The sequence below is a fragment of the Lethenteron reissneri genome, chromosome 54 (genome assembly GCF_015708825.2).
Source record: "Lethenteron reissneri isolate LAM-NWPU_2019-01 chromosome 54, ASM1570882v1, whole genome shotgun sequence".
NCBI lineage: Eukaryota > Metazoa > Chordata > Hyperoartia > Petromyzontiformes > Petromyzontidae > Lethenteron > Lethenteron reissneri.
The window spans coordinates 10,790,036-10,810,615 of record NC_083832.1 but is presented as its reverse complement, the minus strand read 5'-3'; the positions used below and the strand labels follow the sequence as shown (position 1 = coordinate 10,810,615).

The following is a 20,580-nucleotide window of genomic DNA, read 5'->3' as shown; positions in this document are numbered from 1 at the left end:
CCTTCAACAACTGTTGCAATATTAACCACGATCACTGAAAGAGTAAAAAAACAATGTTTGTAAAGGTTCAGCCGTGCAATTACTTGATGACATCACACGCGACAGAGGCGATGTTGGACTTTTGTTTCCGAAGAGTCTTTCGGTCTTGAAAGAGGTGGAGCTGTTGTCCCCACACTCAACCCCACCCCACGGGACCTGCCAATCAACTGAACTCTGCTGTACCCATTGAGACTTCTGGGTAGATAGAGGGGGTGGAGGGTTGATTGAAAAACCTTGCATCATTGTTCAACTAAAACTATACCATTTTTATTTCACCAAGTCAGGCCCACTGACCGATGTAGCTCTTTATCAGAAGCGACTAGGCCACAAATTATAGCTTAATGAAGTGGCTTATCACGTGGAAATGCATCGCGGCCAAATACTTTAAACTAACGTGGATTCTGAATGTGGGGGGGGGGGGGGGGGGACCGGAGGACCCAGCGAGAAATCCTCGTGACCATGTGGATAACATGCACTACAAATATACAGGCATCAGGGTTGGGATCGAACCCACAACCTCCTCTATATTAGGCAAGGGAGATGACATCTTGCCGTGTTTCAACTGCCACACCAGGAGATCAAACTTGTGGCCTCTGGATTGCAAGTCCAGTGTGTCAGTTACCATTACTCCACAAAAGCATTATCTACGATTGCTTCAATAACAGACTATAATAATTATTATAATCATGTAAAATCGAACAAAGATGGTCAGTGCATCATGTGCTTTCAGATGCGCTTCTGCGGTCATCTGGAATGATCTTCCTACCGAAACAAGAAAACCTCTGGAGCTATGCACTGTTAAATCTGGATTGGAAACTCATTTCTTTAGGACTGCTTTTTGTGTTTAGTTTGTTATCCTTCCATAGCACCTCCGATTACTGCGGTTGGCTACGTAGGGTGTGAAAGAAGTTCAGCATACATACAGACAAGCATTGCCCCCTCCACTTGTCTGAGCAGATGCAATCACAGAGCCAGGGATTAAGGTTCGGGGATTGAATGGTGCAATTATCACTGAAAGCTACTTGTGATTCGACGCGAGTTGAGTGACAATTTGAGAACACTTACTCTGTCCCCTTGAGGCCCATGGTTTCCTGGTGAACCGGAATCCCCCTGTAAAATAAAAATTCACAGTAATTATTCTTTACAACCATTAACAGAGAGGAGCAGTGAGGCGTCGGTGCCATTATATGCACACGTGGGTCAGCGAGTTGATCCTTGAGTCAACGTGTCTCTCAGATCATTCCAAATTCAAGAATCTGAATTGCAGAATCTGATTATTTATACTGCAGGAGGAATCCGATGAGCTATAAAGCTCTTTTTCACAGATGTCCAGTAGGGGCTGGGTCAGAGCGTTACAACAACAAACGATACAAAAAACACGATTTCAGCGCAAAGTATAGGAAAGGTAAATAAATCACTTAAATATATATAATAATGAAGCTAAACTATGTTTACATTACCAGGTAAATCCCACCGAGGTATTAACTTATTTTTCAGAAATGACCTGGTCACAAATGAAAGCTCAACAAAGTGGCTTATCGTGTAGAAATGCATCGCAGCAAAACGATATGAATAGCTGCATCGACATCACGAGGTTGTTACGGCCCCGATCTTTTCCTCGATATGCCGTGTCCCATCTCGGAGACATCGACGATCGTGGCTTTCCATTTTACTCCGACGCCAAATCCCCCAAAAAACTATTTGGTGCTGCTGCTGCTGTATTGGCAGTGCTGCTTAGGCACCTCCGGTTAGCACCGTTCGCTACAAATGGTGTGAAAGAAGTTCAGCATACATGTAAAAAATGAACTCACACATTTACGAATAACACTAATAAACACAACGGGTGACACGTCAAGCAACGGCCCTTCTTCATAGCACCAAGTATGTGCTGATTATGTTTTTTCATCCCACCAGAACTCGCCCCAGCTCCCTTTTTCCTGCCAGAATCCACAATCGTTGAGCAGTCGGCACCCGACTCCCACAGTTTCCTCTAACAGTCCCATCATCACCAGACAAAGACAAAGATGTCACGCATAGCCTCAAGATACTTTTTGGGCAAGTGTTGTTAGCGAGCACCTATTAAGGCCAGCACGGCACACGAGGGGGTGGGTGGCCAGCACCATGCCCGGCCGCCTTTGTCTTCCTAGTGGCGATTTTTACAAACCCCACCAGGTACCCATTTGAGGCTGAGTCGGCCTAGGGGGGTCTAGGACCGGTTCAGATAATCGTCACTGGAGTCGTCCGTGGGCGGGATTCAAACTCGGGTCGTCAGTTTCGTAGCGCAGCGTAGCGCTAACGACTGCGCCACCGCTCTCCATCATCACTCCCGCCACCGCCACCATCTGGTGTTGTCTTGCCCTTGGTAGGCAGACGACATCTGCGCACCGATCCCCAGGACGTGTTTAGGTAACCTGCCCTCCTCCAGCCTGCAAGCCTTAAATGAGCACCTGGTGCGCGGCTCGTAAACATTGGCACCGGGGAGACAAAGGCAGTCAAGCGTCGTGGTGCTCGCGACACAATAGCCACTCGTGCGAGGTTAAGGCCTGCATAGCTACTCGCAAACGGCACTTGCCCCAACAGCCGGAGAAAGGCTACACAGGGGACCTTTGTCTCTGCATGTGTGTGTGTGTTTGCATTCCTCTCGTCGACTTGCTATTCGCTGTATAATTTCATTGAAGCAGCAGCGTTAATGAGATGTCGAGAATTTGTGAAGACAAAAAATACAATTACCTTAATGCCTGGAGCACCGGCAGGGCCCCTTGGACCCTAAAACATTGAAAAACAGAAGATATAAAAGTTTAATTGTAATGTGATGGATTGCATTAAAATGCGTTACATGAGTCATGAGCTAAGAAAGAAAGATCTCCATATTGATGTAAAAAAAGTATTTTTTTTAGACATCACCAATTATATTGCCCATTAAATGTGTGACAATGCCTTGGTGGCAGTGGGTGCAGCGAGCAGCCGGAAACAAAAAACAAACTCAACACGTTCGTCGATGACACTGCGACGGCTCTTCCCGGCACGTGCGCTGAACAAGGGTCATGGCCCAAAACGTCGCCTGTTTACGCTTTCCCTTGGGGGTGGCGTTACCGGCGGAACACCTCGAGCGCCGATAATTACATCGTGAACGCGCGATCGGGGTCGCCACGAGGCAACTGGAGTTCCCGTCGGGAAAGCCCTCGCAAGCTGGCGGTGCACCACCTTGCTGCCGGCAGCCGCCCACAAGACAACGTTGACGACTCCTTGGTGGGTGCGAATGCTCGCAAGGAGACCAATGCTGCTGAAATGATGCACTCCCAGAAGGCCGCGTGGCTGATGGCATGTGTAGAACACGCTTTCTTTGTTTTTGACGTGGAAGGGCAGCTACGTTGATGGGCGGGGAGGGGGGGCGAAACTTTATGCTTTAATTTTAGCCGGTTCAAAAACGATGCGTTAATTGTTCACAGTCGCTGGTGACCAGGCCGAGACCATCAGCTCTTTCCGCTTGGCACAGGCGAACGGCGATGCCTTGCCAGCGGCAAAGCATCCCACCGTTTAGCGGTCTCCTCGACGAAGCCCCCAACCGCGGCTGTGTCTCCCTGTCACAACCACGGTCGCGCGTCGCAATGTCACAAACATCGTCGCGTCTTTGTTGGCGACTGCCCCCACGGATTTGAGCGGAGATCTGCGGGTTGCCCCCCCCACCCCGCCCCCCGCGCGGCGCACCGAGGGACGCCGACGCACGGCTGGGGGATCGTGCCAGGACATGGGTGTGAACCCAGGGGAGTTCAGCATCTCTTGATGACCACGAGACATCCTCAAGCATGTCGATGATCAGTGGCGCTTGTGTTGCGACCGAAACGTCGTGTTTTCTTTTATTATTTTTTCTACCCACGTGACTTTACCGAAAGAATCAGAGAGTATGGATTCCTGCAGTCACGAAAGCTTCATATCAAGATTGATGACGGAGTTATTTGATTGACGACTGAAGATTTATTGATGATGGATTATGTATTGATAATTCATTAATGATATAATGATACATAGATGATATATTGATGATGATAGATTGATGAAGTCAGATTGATCAAGATCAAGATGATAGATTAATGACATATTGATGACAGATTGATGATGGTGATATATTGATGACATATTGATGACAGATTAATGATGATGATACATTGATGACAGACCGATGATGATAAACTGATGACAGGCATGATGATGATGACAGATTCATGATCATAGATCGACGATGACGACAGATGAACCGATTCACGATGACTCGCGATCAGCCCCCAGGGCCGGATTCGAACTCGCAACCTTGCGGCCGCGAGTCACGCGCTCCAACCCGCGGCACCAAGGATCGCGTGGCGCCAGTCCTCACCGAGGGCCTTGCAAATCACAAGAAATCCCCCGCGGGGCGTGAAAACGCCGCAAGAGCAGCAGCAGCAGCGCCAGCCAAAGTCTCACGAACTCCAAAACTCTCGCCCGCCACGCGTTCTCACCGCCCCCCCCTTCCCAAGGTCCGGATTCACATTTGTACCAATGAACAGATGGGCTGAATGTGTAATTATAATCATTTTGCATATGAATATGGAGAGCAATGCTGCTTGTTATGCAAATAATACACCTTCATGTGTGCGCGGGTCTCCAGGCAATGTAAAGAACGACCACAAAGTTGCGGTGCGCATAATATAATAGAGAAACGAGAGTATTGGTAAACAAACAGGCAACAAAAAAAAATACGCGATGATAAATAAACAGAGGTGGAGTGGGTGACGTGCTGATGTAGAGCAAATACATTCTCGAGCATACAAATGTTGTCTTGGGCAAATCTGCGTTTCTCTCTTTTAATGTTGGACAAGTGGCCGCTCTGCCAATGTTCCAAACGGACTCTTCGTCGGATTTGACGTGAAGTCGGCTGCACGTTTTTGGGATAAAATAAAAAAAAAGAATACAACAAAGAGCACCAACATTGCATTACGAACTTGCCTATGGTTTTACCGACAAGCGGCAATGAGCACTTTTTGCGGGGCAATCAACAGGAGGAGGGGCTAGCGAAGTGACCAAAAATAGTGTCAAGTTCACTTTTGATCAAGCTAGGCGAGAATTCAAGAAACCAATGGGAAGTTTTGTCTGCGAGACCGACCTTTGGCCGGTTACGTTTGCCGCAGGTAGCGGGTCGGGGGGGGAGAAATGCTCTGCCTAATCCCAATTGAGTCACGTCCGATGCGATTTTGCAACTTGGGAGATTTCGACCCTAATAACGACGCACAGTGGCCTGCTCGTGCGAAATGACGTCACGGGATGCTTGACGGCCAATGAGAGTGAAGCAGATGGTGTGTAGCATCCAGAATTAGATTTATCAGAATCAGTATTATTATAATTACAACATAATAAAGTAGTTTTTTTGGGGGGTAGATCGCGGATATATAAATGTGTCGTTATACCAGCCACTACCCAACACGGTCAATTAGTAAGGTTTATCTCGTTAACAGAACATGCTTTACAACCGCCTGGTTCGATAATCACCAGCAAAACGTCACACTCGAATTGTAAATGTTGCGTGTTTACTCTCCAACACACAGGCGGTGTGCTGAACGAGTTTTGTTTACGTGACAAACCTCACAAATTGGCTGTGTCGGGTGGTGGCGAGGTTTTACTGACACATTCATATTTACAAGATCTAACCGATAAAAGTTAACTTTTATCATGGACAACAGTGCCGCGTAAAAGCCTACGTGTGTTATAATTACCGTGAACCTGTGCAACGAGTGGCCAATGCCCCCTACCGCTTATCCACCGCCTCACCACCTCCTGACGGATGGTGCTGTGACGTCAACCTCTGTGGCCATGCCACCGCTCACTGGTAGCGTTCTAATTGGTACACGTGGTCATCTCATAGCGTGGTGCCCGTAGCGCGCGGCAAATTGGGATTTCATTCTAAGAATAATGAAAACTAAAATAAAATCCGGACGAATTGCAAAGGGAGCCTCAGTTCGCTGCCCTCTTGTAATGGACGGGGCTGTGGCGTGAAATAAGTTCGAGACAGAAAGAAGAGTCGTCCGTTTCCGCCCGCAGCCGCGGCGGTCAAGTTAGCCGCGACGCTACGATGGCTCGTGCGCCTATCCACTCGCTGGCTGGGTGACATCGGTGACCTGGCTCGTGTACGCGATTTGTTTGACGGAAATCGCTGCGGCGCAGCAGAGGGAGCTACGCCGCTTGCTCTGTGCGTGCGAGTGAGCCACGTGGGACCGGGCGGGGGTTGAGTTAGGAGGAGGAGGTGAGGTGCGATTGGTACCGTCTGTCCGTCTGTGCCAGGGAGGCCAGGCAGGCCAGGGAGACCCAGGCCTGGTCCACCCTAGAAGAACGCAGCGTAGACATTGCATCGCAATAACGTAGACATTGCATTGCAATAATGCAGACATTGCATTACAATAACATAGACATTGCATTGCAATAACATAGACATTGCATTACAATAACATAGACATTGCATTACAATAATGTAGACATTGCATTGCAATAACATAGACATTGCATCGCATTAATGTAGACATTGCATTGCAATAACATAGACATTGCATTGCAATAACATAGGCATTGCATTGCAATAATGTAGACATTGCATTACAATAACATAGACACTGCATTACAATAATGTAGACATTGCATTGCAATAACGTAGACATTGCATTGCAATAACGTAGACATTGCATTACAATAATGTAGACATTGCATTACAATAACGTAGGCATTGCATTGCAATAACATAGACATTGCATTACAATAACATAGACATTGCATCGCAATAATGTAGACATTGCATTACAATAACATAGACATTGCATTGCAATAATGTAGACATTGTATTACGATAACATAGACATTGCATTACAATTTTGCAGGCATTCAATTCCAACAACACAGGCCTTGCATTCCAATCACACAGACATTGCATTACAATCACATAGAGATCGCATTCCAATCACATAGAGATTGCATTCCAATAACGTAAACATTGCATTCCAATAACAGACATTCCAATAACACAGACATTGCATTCCAAAAACACATACCCTGCATTGCAATAACCTATAGATTGCATTCCAATAATGTAGACATTGCATTGTAATGACACAGATACTTCATTGCAAACTGACAGATATTGCATTGCAACTACACAGACGCTTCATTGCAACAACTACACAGACGTTGCATTTCAACTACACAGACGTTGCATTGTAACTACGCAGACACTGCCTTGTGACGTTGCACAACCATCAACGAAGCACAGCCCAGGTGTGTAGCGACAAGTTGTGAGCCGTTTGACTTTCTTGCACTGCATCCCCCTTGACTGAGTTTATCAAAAAAGACTCGACTGGTAGTCGTGCTAACCTTTTCTCCGTTGAGTCCTGGCGGTCCTGGTTCTCCTCTGGGTCCAGTTGGGCCCGGTGGTCCCTGGGAAATGAAAGAAATGCACAGCGAGTCATCGTTCAATGCGCTGGCAGTGTGGTAGGAGCAGTAGATGCGTTCCGTAAAAGTTCCGCGCGTTAAGCTGAAAAGCGCGTTAAGCGAGCAATTACTGCGCACACATTGCAGTGCATGAATAACAAAAATATAAATGCAAGCTGGGAACCGCATTTGCGCCGTACAATCATCCAGCAGTCATCCCAAGGCGGGACAAAGAAGTGAGATGAGGGTATAACGCCGCCGCCGCCACTTTACCGCATCATTCCGTGTCTGTATCGCACAGCTTAGCTGCGGAACTCGAGAATGTAGTTCGTCATCGACCGCTCAGAAACCGCGTTATAACGGCGCGTGCGTCGCGTTATAACTGTGAGCATTCCGCGTTATAACGGTGCCGCATTCCGCGTTATAACGGTGCCGCATTCCGCGTTATAACGGTGAGCATTCTGCGTTATAATGGTGCACGCGGTCTGTGTTATAACGGTGCGCGTTCTGCATCTTGCGAAGTGTTCCCAAATAAAAGAACTGCATCGTAGCGAAAATGCTGAAACGCTTTCAACGAGTGCCTGCCGCAATAGCAAACAGCGCAAATTCCCCGTCAGTGCAGGACCTAATTAAATTATCATCACTCAGAAGGTTGCTGCCGTTTGTCGAGAAACGGAAGGCAATGCTCCTGAGTCATTTCTGCCGCCAGGCCAGGCCCTTCTGGGTATGTTCGTGCCATCTACAGCTGTACGAAAATCCGGAGGATCATCATGGCCGGTCCAACAGAGTCCTGTGCACTGGGCCCAATGCCGACGCACATTTTGAAGGAGTTTCTTCCAGAGCTTCTGCCTTTCATCGCGAGTATGTGTAATGCTTCACTCCACGCAGGATTTTTCTACCAAAGAGCCGGCGCCATGCAATAGCAGACCCCTCCGACAAGAGTAACCACAGGCCAATCTCCAATTTGACATTCATGTTCGAAAATAGTCGAGAGGTATGTGGTCAGCTTACAGCTGATCTCGAGCGAAACAGCCTCGTTCTAAGCCTTCAATCGGCATACCGACGTGGCCACTCAACAGAGACGGCACTGCTGAAGGTCATCCACGACACCCCCATTGCAGCTGACTGTGGTGAAGTCACACTACTCTGCTTACTAGACCCGTCTTCTGCGTTTGACGTGGTTGATCGTAACATCTTAGTCAGCCACCTTCGAACTGCTTATGGCATGCAGGGTACCGTGCTTTCATGGATTGAGTCCTTCATTACAGGTCGGACGCAAAGGGTCAGCTTTGCCGAAAACGTTGATTATGAATAATATTGGTCGCGAAAGCCTACGTGTTAAATGGACTCATAACAGTGTGCAATATCAAATGTTCCTACTTACTTATAATGCGATAATATTAATTGCATACAATAACATAATACATCAATAACGATAACAAATACTGTGAACAAACAACATTGCTATCTCCTCCACGTAACAAGCAATGGAGTTAAATAAGAACGTTGCCCATCATCGGCCGACCAACCTGCCTGGACAATCTGTTGAAGAGCAGCATTTGATTTGAGCCGGAAAGCTGTGACCGCATCTTCAGACGAAATAAAAGCTTCACCACTTTCATATCACTAACGGCTGCCCCTTCCTAAAGTGGAAAAGCTCACCCGCCATGCCCCACTGGGTATTCCGATCAACAGTGTTGCCAAGCAATTGGTGGAATTATTGGCAAACATCTCGTGAGCTTAATTTCAACTTGATCACATCAACTGTGTTACAGTTATGAATTTCATGATTACAGTTACTTGAACGAATGTTTGGTAATTACTTTTAAATCGAAATATGACCTCACATTTCCATAATGTGCCTATATACTCATTGAAACGAGTAGGCATTTGTGAATAACAAATTAATAACCTGGGAGGCAATAGAGTACAATATTATTTTTTGAATGGGGCCTTTTTGTTGAAGTTTGATGATTGTTATTTGCAGTGAGCCATTCCTCCGAGTGTAGGCATTTTAAGTAAATAAGATTTAGTTTTTATAGAACATTGGCAGTGCTACACAAGCTCAAATTACAGTAAATCAACACATTCATCAATAACCCCGCCATGAAATGACATTTTATATATAATATGCAACATTTTGGGAAATGGCCCATCTTTATTGCAGACAAACAGACCGTGACTGCTATGAAGGGTCATTGCCTGAAACGGTTACTATTATCTATATTTAGCTTAGTGTTATTGATGAACGGGTTGAACTTGTGTTGTTGTTACGAAAGAGCAGGCACTTTACAGGAGAGAAGAAGCAATGCTCACTGGTGGGTGGGAAGATAGGGCAGTGGCAATTTGTTAAATCGGATACAGGCAGCCAGTCATAGGTAGAGGAAAATAGGAAGGTCTTGAGCCTGAACTTGAACAAGGGTAGGGCATTGGTCACGTGGACACCAAGAGGGTATGAATTCCAGACCACAGTAGGCCGCAGAGTAGAAGGAGTAACGTCGCACTGAGCGGAGATCGACTCGTAGATTTGACGGATGCCCGGAGCGGAAAACACGTGGAGGAGAGTCGAGCGAGATTGGAGAGGAGTGGTGCTGGTTGGGCAGTGATGAGTTCACACAGGATCTGTACGGTCGTGTTTTGCGTTCAACCGTGCATTGTTGTAATCGTTGTTTGGAGTGTTTTACGAACTTTCACCGCTCCCCGTGCTGCGAGCTCTGGCATGGCGAGCGAAACGTGGTGGGAAGCGTCGGACATCGTGCCAAACCTATTCTTGTCGTGCGGCTGATGTAGCTGCAGAGAACAACGACTACAATTTCACATTCAAGTGGTCAAGTCAGATAACCGCGTCAGGAGACAGCGGAGGAGCGTGTCGCTGCGATGTCTCCGACGTATTTGTGGACCGGGGCATTGCGTCGTTATACGTCGTCACGGTCTGTTCTGGACGACACCCACAGTCGCACCGCTACTGGAGAGTTTTTTTTAGGTTTCCATTCGCGCATCGGGGTATCCGCATTGTGCCAAATGACGTGGGGGGGGGGGGGGGGGTACGAGACGCAAACCGCGCCGCGCGGCTCTCCGGCGCAACGGTGAACGCCGACGAGGACGCAGGGCAACTTGTGTGCCGAACCAGGATCTGAGATGATTGGCAGCCAGTGGAGGCGTTCCTGAGGATTAGGGGAAGCGCAACGCGTATTTGTCGAGTGTGGGGGTGGGGGGAGAGAAAAGGCTGAGGATGTAAGTTGTTTTGGCGATGGGTTTGGGTGAGCCACAGAGGAGAGGGGCGTTGAGACTTGTCGAGATGGCGTGCGATGAAGGCATGGATTAGGAGGTCTCAGCTGCATGCGGGGGTAGGGATGTAGGGTGGAGGTAGGTGGATTATAGGCATAAAATTAATTTCCATATAATCAACATTTCATGGGAAGGCACTGAATTATTCACACATTGGCTCCCGATGGGAATTAGCTTTTTTTTTATTCTCACCCAAATGTGTGAATTGCAACACATTTTTTTTTTATCGGTTGCAAGTCTGGTGGAAATTGATGGCTCTTGTTGAATTTTAAAATTCACGGCACTTAAAAGTATATTGCAAATTGAAATATTACATGAATTACAGAGCACGTGCCACTTCCACTTTCACTGCCATCGCAACCACCATCACCAGCACCATCACCAGCACCACCAGCACAACTGCCAGATCAACAGTCCCTGTATCGCTTACAGACTTGTTGGTGAAGGTGATGTTTGCGAGCACCTATTAACGCCAACGCATGGCTGCCGATGTATCCCCGTACGTAGCCAACCGCGCTAATCATGCAAACATTTAAAATTAACAAATTATAAATGAAGGGATGATCGTGACTGACGACCAATCACATCCGGCCAGGTGGTGGCTCAACGCTAAAGCGAGCGGCTCGCAATCAGAAGGTTCCGAGGTCACATCCTGGTTGGGGGTTGACTCAGCCCCATCCATCATCATCATGCCTCCCAGTAGGGTCGATAAAATAGAGCACGCTTCGTGGGACAGTCAACGGTTGTTGTCCTGTGGATAGACTCGCCCCAACCATAAGAATGTGGAATTTCACCCACTGGCTAAGAGCCATAACCAAGAGATGCTCATTTGAGCAGAAAGTACCTTTTGAGGTTTTGGTTTCTAATCATGAAGATAAAGATGCTGGCAAGGTCAAAACATGCTGGTGACCGTGATGGCGCTGATAATTTACTGAGCTGGACTCGCCCTCGCCATGGGAATATGGAATTTCCACCACTGGCACAATTGATACGACCGCTGGCCCATCTCTCATTTGAGGTGGGAGACACTTTGACAGAAGTAAAAAAATATATATAGACCGTTACTCGTAAATCTTAACTTTGTTTTCACGATTCAGCGTATTTTTATATGACGGGAAGAGAAGATTTCTTTCACGTGCTCAGTCAGGATATGAATATTTTTACAGAGATATGTCCAATACGGTCATCAATTGCCATAAACGACAGCAGTATAAAAGAAAACGACAAGCAATATTGTGTCCAAAGCATGAGAGCTACATTGATCTATTCATTTTTCCTTGAGGCCAAATTTGCCCACTGGTCATACGAAAATAATTGCATGCCACAATTCACTTTTTTCTCAGCCACTCCAAAGTTATTGTTTTGTCAGACCCAATATCAACACCATCACTTAACTGGCAGTCAGGCCAAAGCCTCTCTCTGTACAATAAACGAGAATGGCGAAACGCTTCCCTCCCTTGGCCACGTTGAGCGAGCGGTTGAACATCGACTTTAATATGGCAGGGGCCCGGTGTTATCCATAGCAATGCCAATCGTATAATTAGTCTCCCCCGTTGATAATCTCGCATAGCAATTTACAATTTTTTTTGCCCAGTCCTAGCAGCAACAGATTTTGTGCAAATTGACTTGATGACATTTATTTACCTAGGAAAGCATCATTGGTTGTTAACACACCCGCAGCAGTATTAACGCGTGTGGCCACGGGGCTATAACCACGAGCCGCTGCTGCAACACAAGAGACACGCACTCTCCCCGCTCGGCGGTATCACCGCCCCATCCACAGTGTGTGTGTGGGGGGGGGTGCAGAAGAATGAGCCGGTGGGTTCTTATCTCCGAGTGATCTCGCGACGATTGACTCACTAATGATCATCCCCGAATCCATTATAATCACGCGGTCGCATCACGTTCTCCGGGCCGTTCAATAAAAGGCGCCCGCGCTCTTTAAATTCTGGGATTGCCCGCAGGACAGCGAGGCCCCCCACCACCAAATCACCTCTCCCCCCTCGCTCACTCGCTCGCCGAGAGCTGCATAGGCTTCCGGTTTCCGAACGAATAATACGTTATAAGGGTCGCACTCATTACACCGCAAAGAGCTCGCCACAAATGAACCATGATGGCTCGCTGATCTCGTCAAGGAGCATAAACCACCATCACGTGACACTCCGGTGGTCATCCTCCAGCAGCAGCAGCGGCGGCGGTGGTGGCGGATGCGTTTCTGTGGCCGTCTGGAACCAGTGCCAGATTAAGCTAGTGCGGGGCCTGTGGCATGTGTTATAAAGGGGCCCTAAAATAAAATAAAAAAACACATAAATATTAAAACACATATGTTTAACTTGCATAATAAAGTAATTGTATTTTTTTTTCATTTGCTATACAGCCAGATAAGATGACAAATTGCTAACCTTAAACACCCAGTCGTTCATAAAAGTTGAAGGCAGTATAGTACTATAGTAATATAGCAAGTGCAGAATCACTGAAACGGAATTGATAGCTTAAAAGCATTTAGCGCGGGGCCCTTGAAAGTGCGGGGGCCGTAGCTACTACACGTGTAGCTACTTTTGCTGCTGGGATAATGTCTGTCTGGAACGCTCTTCCTTCCGACATTAGCAAGCCACTGGAGCGGTGCACTTTTGCATCATCTGAAACGAAAACGAATTTCTGTAGGTTCAAGGCGCGTTCCGTTGCATCGCAACCGACTGACCGCACCGGCCCCGAGCACGAACTGTGTAGCGGTCTCCCGACATTCATTCACTCGAGAAAAGCCTCGTGGAGTCTCCAAAGCCTCTTTCTCGGGCAGGGGGCGTACTGCTAAGTCTCACAGTAGGGGGGCGATGTTGCTACGCCGCTTCCCAATCAGTGTGGAGTTCGCAAGTCGCTTTTTTTAATTTGGAAAATGTTGGACCCTGACGCCTGGCACGCGTCCACCATCGTTAACTTGCACTGTGAAGCAAGCGGAGTGTATTTTAAACTAAATTGTTTTATTTTATTTTATAAGGTAAGACCCACTGAGCTATGTAGCTCTTTTTAGGAAGAACTGGCCGCTATGATAGCTCAACGAAGCGGCCTATCATCGCGTGGAAATTTATAGCAGCCAAATACTCTAAAACGCACGAAGTTGATTCCAAATGTGGAGGGGATAAACCGGAGTACCCGGAGAAAAATCCACGCTGTGGTAATTTTCTGCGGTAATGTGCTGGGATTGCTTTGTGCAGTCAATGGTAACCGCACTGAGGACCCATCAATCAACTGGTCTCGCGTCAAAAAGGTAGCTGTAATAGCTGGTGACTTAAGCGCAGGATCTCAGGAGGCACTAGCTCATATCTCCGACGTAGCGACTGTGAGCCACCCATGTACGTTGAACTTCTTTCGCAACGTACGAAGCCAACCGAGCGAATCGGAAGTGCGGGGGAAGGACAACAAATGAAAAGTCAACAGTGATCATTGTTTCTACAACGTGTTACCAGTTTTATCGACTCCAGAGGGATGATGATGATCACGAGGATGACATTGATGATTAGTAACGTCGTTATCGATAGCGACGATCATGATGAACACAAAAAACACCGGGCCCAACCCCGGCGCTCCTTCCAAAGTGTCTCGGATCGGTGGCCCTGAGATCGTGGCAGGAATTCCACATTCCTTCACAGCACACACACAGACCCGGGTCCGCTGCACGGCATTACAAGCCGCTACGAATCGGCGCTCATTTTTTGTATGTTCTGGTTGTTTCGGTGAAGTCACATAGAAATATATATTTTTTAAAAGTGAATTAAATAAAATTAATTTTCATTTAGATTTTATCTACTTTAATTTTTATATTTTATATAAGCCAACCGAGCGAATCGGATATATATAAAACATAAAAGTAAATAAAATAGAAAAAAATAAAAGTAAATAAAATAAAAAATATAAAATAATTTTATTTTATTTACTTTTATTTTTTTCTACGTGACCTTACCGAAAGAACCAAGAATATGGATTCCTGCAGTCACGAAAGTCTTAAGTCAAAAAGCTTGTTATTTTATCGACCCCCCGGAGGGTCGAGTTCGACTCAACGTGAGTTGAACTCATGCCCTTCCGACCGCGAATCGAGCGCCGACAAAACCGCGACACGTAACACAACGGATGCCTGGAAGCCAGGCGGGTGTCGTCCTCTGTCTCTCTCGAGCCAGCGGCTTCAGGACTCGGAGGATGCTCTCGGGGTTGGCTATCAGACCACCGCAGCGTTACGAGCGGCAAAGCGGCCCTGGAATTTCCGCTGCGTATCTTCGCAGGCAGCCCCGGCGCCCGTCACACCTAACGAGCTGTGGAGACGTGACGGCGGATCTCTAGGGGCCACACGGAGCCGACTCCTTATTGCAGGCCACCTCTGTGTGGGGTGTATGTCGTGCGTGTGTGTGTGTCGGTGAGTGTGCCCGTGTGCAGGTGTGCAGGTGTGACAGTGTCTGAATTGTGCGTGCGTGTGTGTCGATGTGGATGCGGGGGTGCGCGTGTCTGTGCGTTTGTGAATGTGTCTGTGCGTTTGTGTGTGTCTGTGCGTTTGCGAATGTGTGTCTGTGTGTTTGTGAATGTGTGTCTATGTGTTTGTGAATGTGTGTCTGTGTGTTTGTGAATGTGGGTCTGTGTGTTTGTGAATGTGTGTCTGTGTGTTTGTGAATGTGGGTCTGTGTGTTTGTGCACGTGTCTGTGTTCGTGAATGTGTGTCTGTGTGTTTGTGAATGTGTGTCTGTGCGTTTGTGAATGTGTGTCTGTGTTTGTGAATGTGTGTCTGTGCGTTTGTGAATGTCTGTGTGTTTGTGATTGTGTGTCTGTGTGTTTGTGCATGTGTCTGTGCGTTTGTTAATGTGTGTCTGTGCGTTTGTGAATATGTCGGTGCGTTTGTGAATGTGTGTTTGTGCGTTTGTGAATGTGTCTGTGTGCTTGTGAATGTGTCTGTGTGTTTGTGCATGTGTGTCTGTGTGTTTGTGCATGTGTGTCTGTGTGGGGAGCGGTAGCAGTGACGAACATTTGAACCAGTCCTCCCCTGGGTCGACTCAGCCTCAAATGAGTATCTGATGCGCTGCGTCAACATCGCCACTGGGGAGACAAAGGCGGCTGGCCGGGCGTGTTGCTGGCCATCCACCCCCTCGTGTGCCGTGCCGACCTTCACATGCGCTGCTCGCAAACAGCACTTGCCCCAACAGTCTGCTAAGGCTATACTGGGGATCTTCGTCTGTGTCTGTGGGTGTGAGTGAGTTTGTCATGTGCGTATGGCTGTACGAGTGAGTGTGTGTGTGTAAGTGTGAGAATGTGAGTGTGCACATGTTTGTGTGTGTGTGTGACTGTATGCGTGCGTGTCTGTGTGAATGTGTGCATGTGAGTATGGGTGTTTTCGAGGGTGTGTGTGCATCTGTGTGAGGGTGTGACCTTGTGTGTTTATGTACGCATTATGAAACCAGCTAACCTGGGTCTGATTCCCAGCCGTGGCTAATATCATTAGCGAGCAACATCTGAACCAGTTCTGTGTCTCGCCGAGGTTGACTCAGCCTGAAATGAGTACCTAACATGGCGTCTAAAGATCAAACACTGGGGAGAAAAAAGGCAGCCATGAATGTTGCCGAACAAAAAAAAGTTCGATGTCATTTAGGTACTCAAACTGCAACAGTACGGTTATGTGGGATGAAAGCCACCAAACGGGAAATCCAGCAAAAGCAATGGCAACACTCGTGGGAGAAAACAGAGATAGAAGGTGGACTGATGGAGTGGAGGAGGAGGCGCTAATAATTATAATAATTAAAATTTTAAAAAGCGTCATTCATGCAATTGCATCCCACAACGCTGCAACATCAATTAGCCAGTCCCTTACACAGATGGTACAAAAACAAAAAACCCACTACTTAGCAAATCATAAAAAAAAATATTATACGTAAATAAAGCGGACAAAAAAAATGCACGTAAGAAAACGATCATCCCTGCATCTCATGGGACACAGGGACGATCGGTCCTTAACCCGATCAACAATGGAGGACTGCTGCTGCTGCTGCCAGAAAAGTGTGGTTGGTCCCCAGCGACGTCAGGAGAAGTGAGAGTGATGATCTGGCTCATCTTCCCTCCAGGTTCGACGAAAACTAGAACCGTTGTATGGGAAGTTCAAAGTCGTCTGGTCTTCAGAGAGATCGTTGGTCACCCTCAGCATAGTAATGTGGAATTTCCAACACCGGCCAAAAAAAAATGAATGTGGAATTTCCAACACCGCTCAAAAAAAAGGAATTTGGAATTTCCAACACTGGCCAAAAAAAGTGGAATGTGGAATTTCCAACACTGGCCAAAAAAAGTAGAATGTGGAATTTCCAACACCGGTTAAAAAAAACGAATGTGGAATTTCCAACACGGGCCAAAAAAGGGGGGGTCAACAATTTTAAGGTCAAGCGCCACTCCAAGCTGCTTTTAGCAGACGGAGAGAAACCGTGCCAAGCAGGATTTGGGATTACATCCCAAAGGCACGCATGATCATTTAAAAGGCAGCCCGTTCACACATCTTGCACGGCAACAGATTTGCAGGAGGAAAAAAAAGAATGACAACAAATCTCATTCCTGCATTGGATGGCGGGCGGGTGGGCAGTGCTACGTCTCGTAGGCAGCGGACACATTAAAGCGTATCCGATAAGTCAAGCGTGCCCGAGATTCGAGCACGCCTTGCCGAGATCGCTCCAAAAGGTTATCTCTTAATGGGGCGCAAACAAGAATCCGCGATGGAAGCCTCAATAACCAGACGCTGCTGCCCACATTTTAAGGGGCACGCACATTCCTGTATCGTCAACCTCCCCCCTACGCGGCAACGCTTCGCAGCAAGCAACCGGGCTGGACGCCGGATGTGCTGGCTGGCTGGCTGGCGAGAAGTGAATTCGTCGCAGAGAGATTTTCCTCCCTCCGTAACAAAAGGTTTCGTTGCTGTTGGGTTAGATCGCGTGAATGTAAATGCGTCGTTAAACCCGCCACCACCCGACACGGCCAATTTAGCGAGGTTTGTCACGTAGACACAACGTGCCAATTGGACGCTCCGTCAGCACCACTGTGTGATGGATAGTGTGCCGAAGGAGTGACTAGTTGGCACGTTTTGCAAACACCCCTTTGTTAATTTATCACTGCCCCTGGTCATTGGGAATTTTTGGCCATACTTCACCACCCTGGTTAGTACTGCTTGGTCAAAGGGAGTGGTAATTGGTGGGTGGGAGGGGGCGCGTTGGGGGGGGGGGGGCGGTGGTCGGGGTGGGGGGTTGGAGGGTAGAATTACGGGCCAGGACCGATTCAGGAATCACTTACCATTCAGACTTAGCCGTGGCTGGGAATGATAGCCTGGCCGCCAGGTTCACGGTGGAGTCGTGTCCATGGCAATAGCGCTGCAACGTTGCTTTATACGGCTGGGTGGCACTGGAGCAGAGCTCTCGGTGCACTCAATGAAAACGCCACCAATTCAAATCCAACAAATCCGAGCCAAAGGGGCGACTGGACCAATCGTCAACCCACCAGCGTCGCCACAGGGAGTGCAGATTTATATGACGTCAGAAAATGGTCATCCGATGTAAAAACCGACCCCCGCCACAGGAATTTGGAATTTCCACAACTGACCCTCGTGGGGGATGAGTGATGTCACATGCTCATCTGAACAGATGAGAACTATTGAACTCAATGATTTTTTTAGATTGTTCACCATTAAGGGCTCACCAAGTCTCAAAACTTTTTTTCGGGAGACTGCTAATCAGGATTTTGGACAAAGCTGAACTGATTATTTTCGAATGTGGGATTAAAATTTAATTAAGCAAAGTTTATCATACATAATTTAAACTCCTGTTAGTTTCTCTCTCCCTTTCTCTCTCCCTCTGTGCCTTCCAAAAAAGAACAATTACCGCAATATAGTATTATCTTGTTCGGCGAGAAGAGCTGCGCGCTGGTAATTTACTCCGAGAGAGATGAGGAGGAGGAGGAGGAGCACGTGATTCAGGGAGGAGACGAGAACCAGAGACCGTTACGCTGACTGAGAAAACACAAGTGGGCAAAGTTCGTCACCACGCGGCGATGGCCAACTGATGAGGCTGGTGACGGAATGGCAGGCGAAGGTAGAAAACGCGTTCAAGAGTGACGGTCGCCCGCGGAGATGGAACGATGAGAAAAAAAACGTAACATTTATTTTCATTGTTGCCACCTTATTCGTACGGTGTCTGAAATGTTAACCCTTTCCCATTGCGACGACGTAGGTCGTCACAAAAACTGTCGGAAGACGTCCCGAGGCTCCCACGAGGCCGCGCGGGAGGGCGTGTGGCACAGTTTGGCTGCAGCTATCGTAGAGTAGTGCGGTCGTGTCGCTACGGTTCTCTGCGGTGAGTGCGACGTCTTCAAGAACAACTGCGCTACGCCTCTCAGAATAATATTAAACCGCTCGCGCGTTCCGAGATTCAGCGGTTGAATGGGACCCCCAGCCTGCAACTTGCCAGACGTCTCGCAAAGGGTTAAGTCGCTCTCACTGCATTATCCCAAACGTAAGCCGAGTGTTTAATTTCCATGCGTTGTGCAATCACAGTAAGCGCTGTCATACGTTCTCCCAAGCGGTGACATGCGGGCACATTGAGTGCAATGATCAATGTTAAAGTAGGCATGTGATTCATATTTGCACAGCCGTTAAATGAGTCTCCGAGTGTATTGTCAAGGTTGTTTTCAGCTCGTTTGTACAATTGTCGCTCATTTCGTCAGCCCAAATGTGACGTTAGGAAGGAATACTTTAGTTCCATCTAATTTGTATTTCTCACACGCGATTCGACGCGTGCAATGTGATCACGAGAATTAATACGAATCGATAAAAGCTGTGGATTGTAACATACGCCTATGTATGGATCGTCCAACATGTGTCAAATGGGTGCGTTTACACGCTAAAAGAAAACAGTTGTGATGTGGATTGAAATCTTCTGGACTATTTCCCCATCTGCTGGTTGAAGAGTAAAGCTGCATAAGCAGCCGTACACACAGACCAGTGGGTCCTTAACCTGGGGCGCATGTGCCTCCTGGTGGTGTGGGATGCCCTCTCTGGGGGTGCGAGCCATCGCCAGATTTCTTCGAAGATAAATCATCGAAACACAAATGAAACACGGGCACGTAAGTGCAACTACTTTGTGTCATCACACCCTGTGTATTTATTAACATGACAATTTGTCTTACGATTGAGAACCAAAAGGGGTGCAAGGCTGCAGTAAAGGTTCAGAACCACTGATGTAACTGGATTAAGGGCCTGATATGAATTCCACTGAAGCTTTAGAAGTGATAGGAAGCTGAAACTTGTCATAAACAGTCCAATTATGCCCCCCTATAATTTCTGAGCAATGGTTTTGGAGCATTTTATTATAATATATTTTTGCAATTAATGCATGGGGAGGTCCGTATGTGCTCAGAGTTTGCACCTGTGCTAAATACAAACGAAAAATCAGTCCGGCGACGACTGCATTTTGTTATTTTTGGCACGTATTTGGAGAGAGTGACGACGCGAAAGCCGAGAAGAAATCCGGTGACTCCTGGTGAGTTTTGTGTTCAGTGTATTGTTGTCCTTCCCCCGCGCACCTCCGATTAGCACGGTTGGCTGCGTATGGTGCGAAAGAAGTTCAACATACATACTTGTTCTCATGACACGGTGTGCCCATTCCCACGTTATATATTTTCCTTTAGATGATGACGACAATGACGATGATTTTGATGTGATGGCGCACATAACGATGATCATCAGAGCGATGCGGTGAGAGCATCCCGCAACGCCACCTCATCGCCAGCTACGTACATACACACATC

The 20,580-nt window shown here is 47.4% G+C and overlaps 1 protein-coding gene across 1 annotated transcript in view; it reads right to left on the bottom strand.

Annotated features, from left to right (window-relative positions):
• Nucleotides 1-20,580, bottom strand: part of LOC133356477 (collagen alpha-1(VII) chain-like) — a 103,319-nt gene that overhangs the window by 74,794 nt on the left and 7,945 nt on the right. The window contains exons 5-8 of the mRNA XM_061574008.1: nt 7,426-7,488; nt 6,329-6,388; nt 2,770-2,805; nt 1,105-1,149 (exon numbers count right to left, since the gene is read on the bottom strand). Coding sequence (XP_061429992.1) covers nt 1,105-1,149; nt 2,770-2,805; nt 6,329-6,388; nt 7,426-7,488 — 204 coding nt within the window. The remainder of the gene's footprint in view (nt 1-1,104; nt 1,150-2,769; nt 2,806-6,328; nt 6,389-7,425; nt 7,489-20,580) is intronic.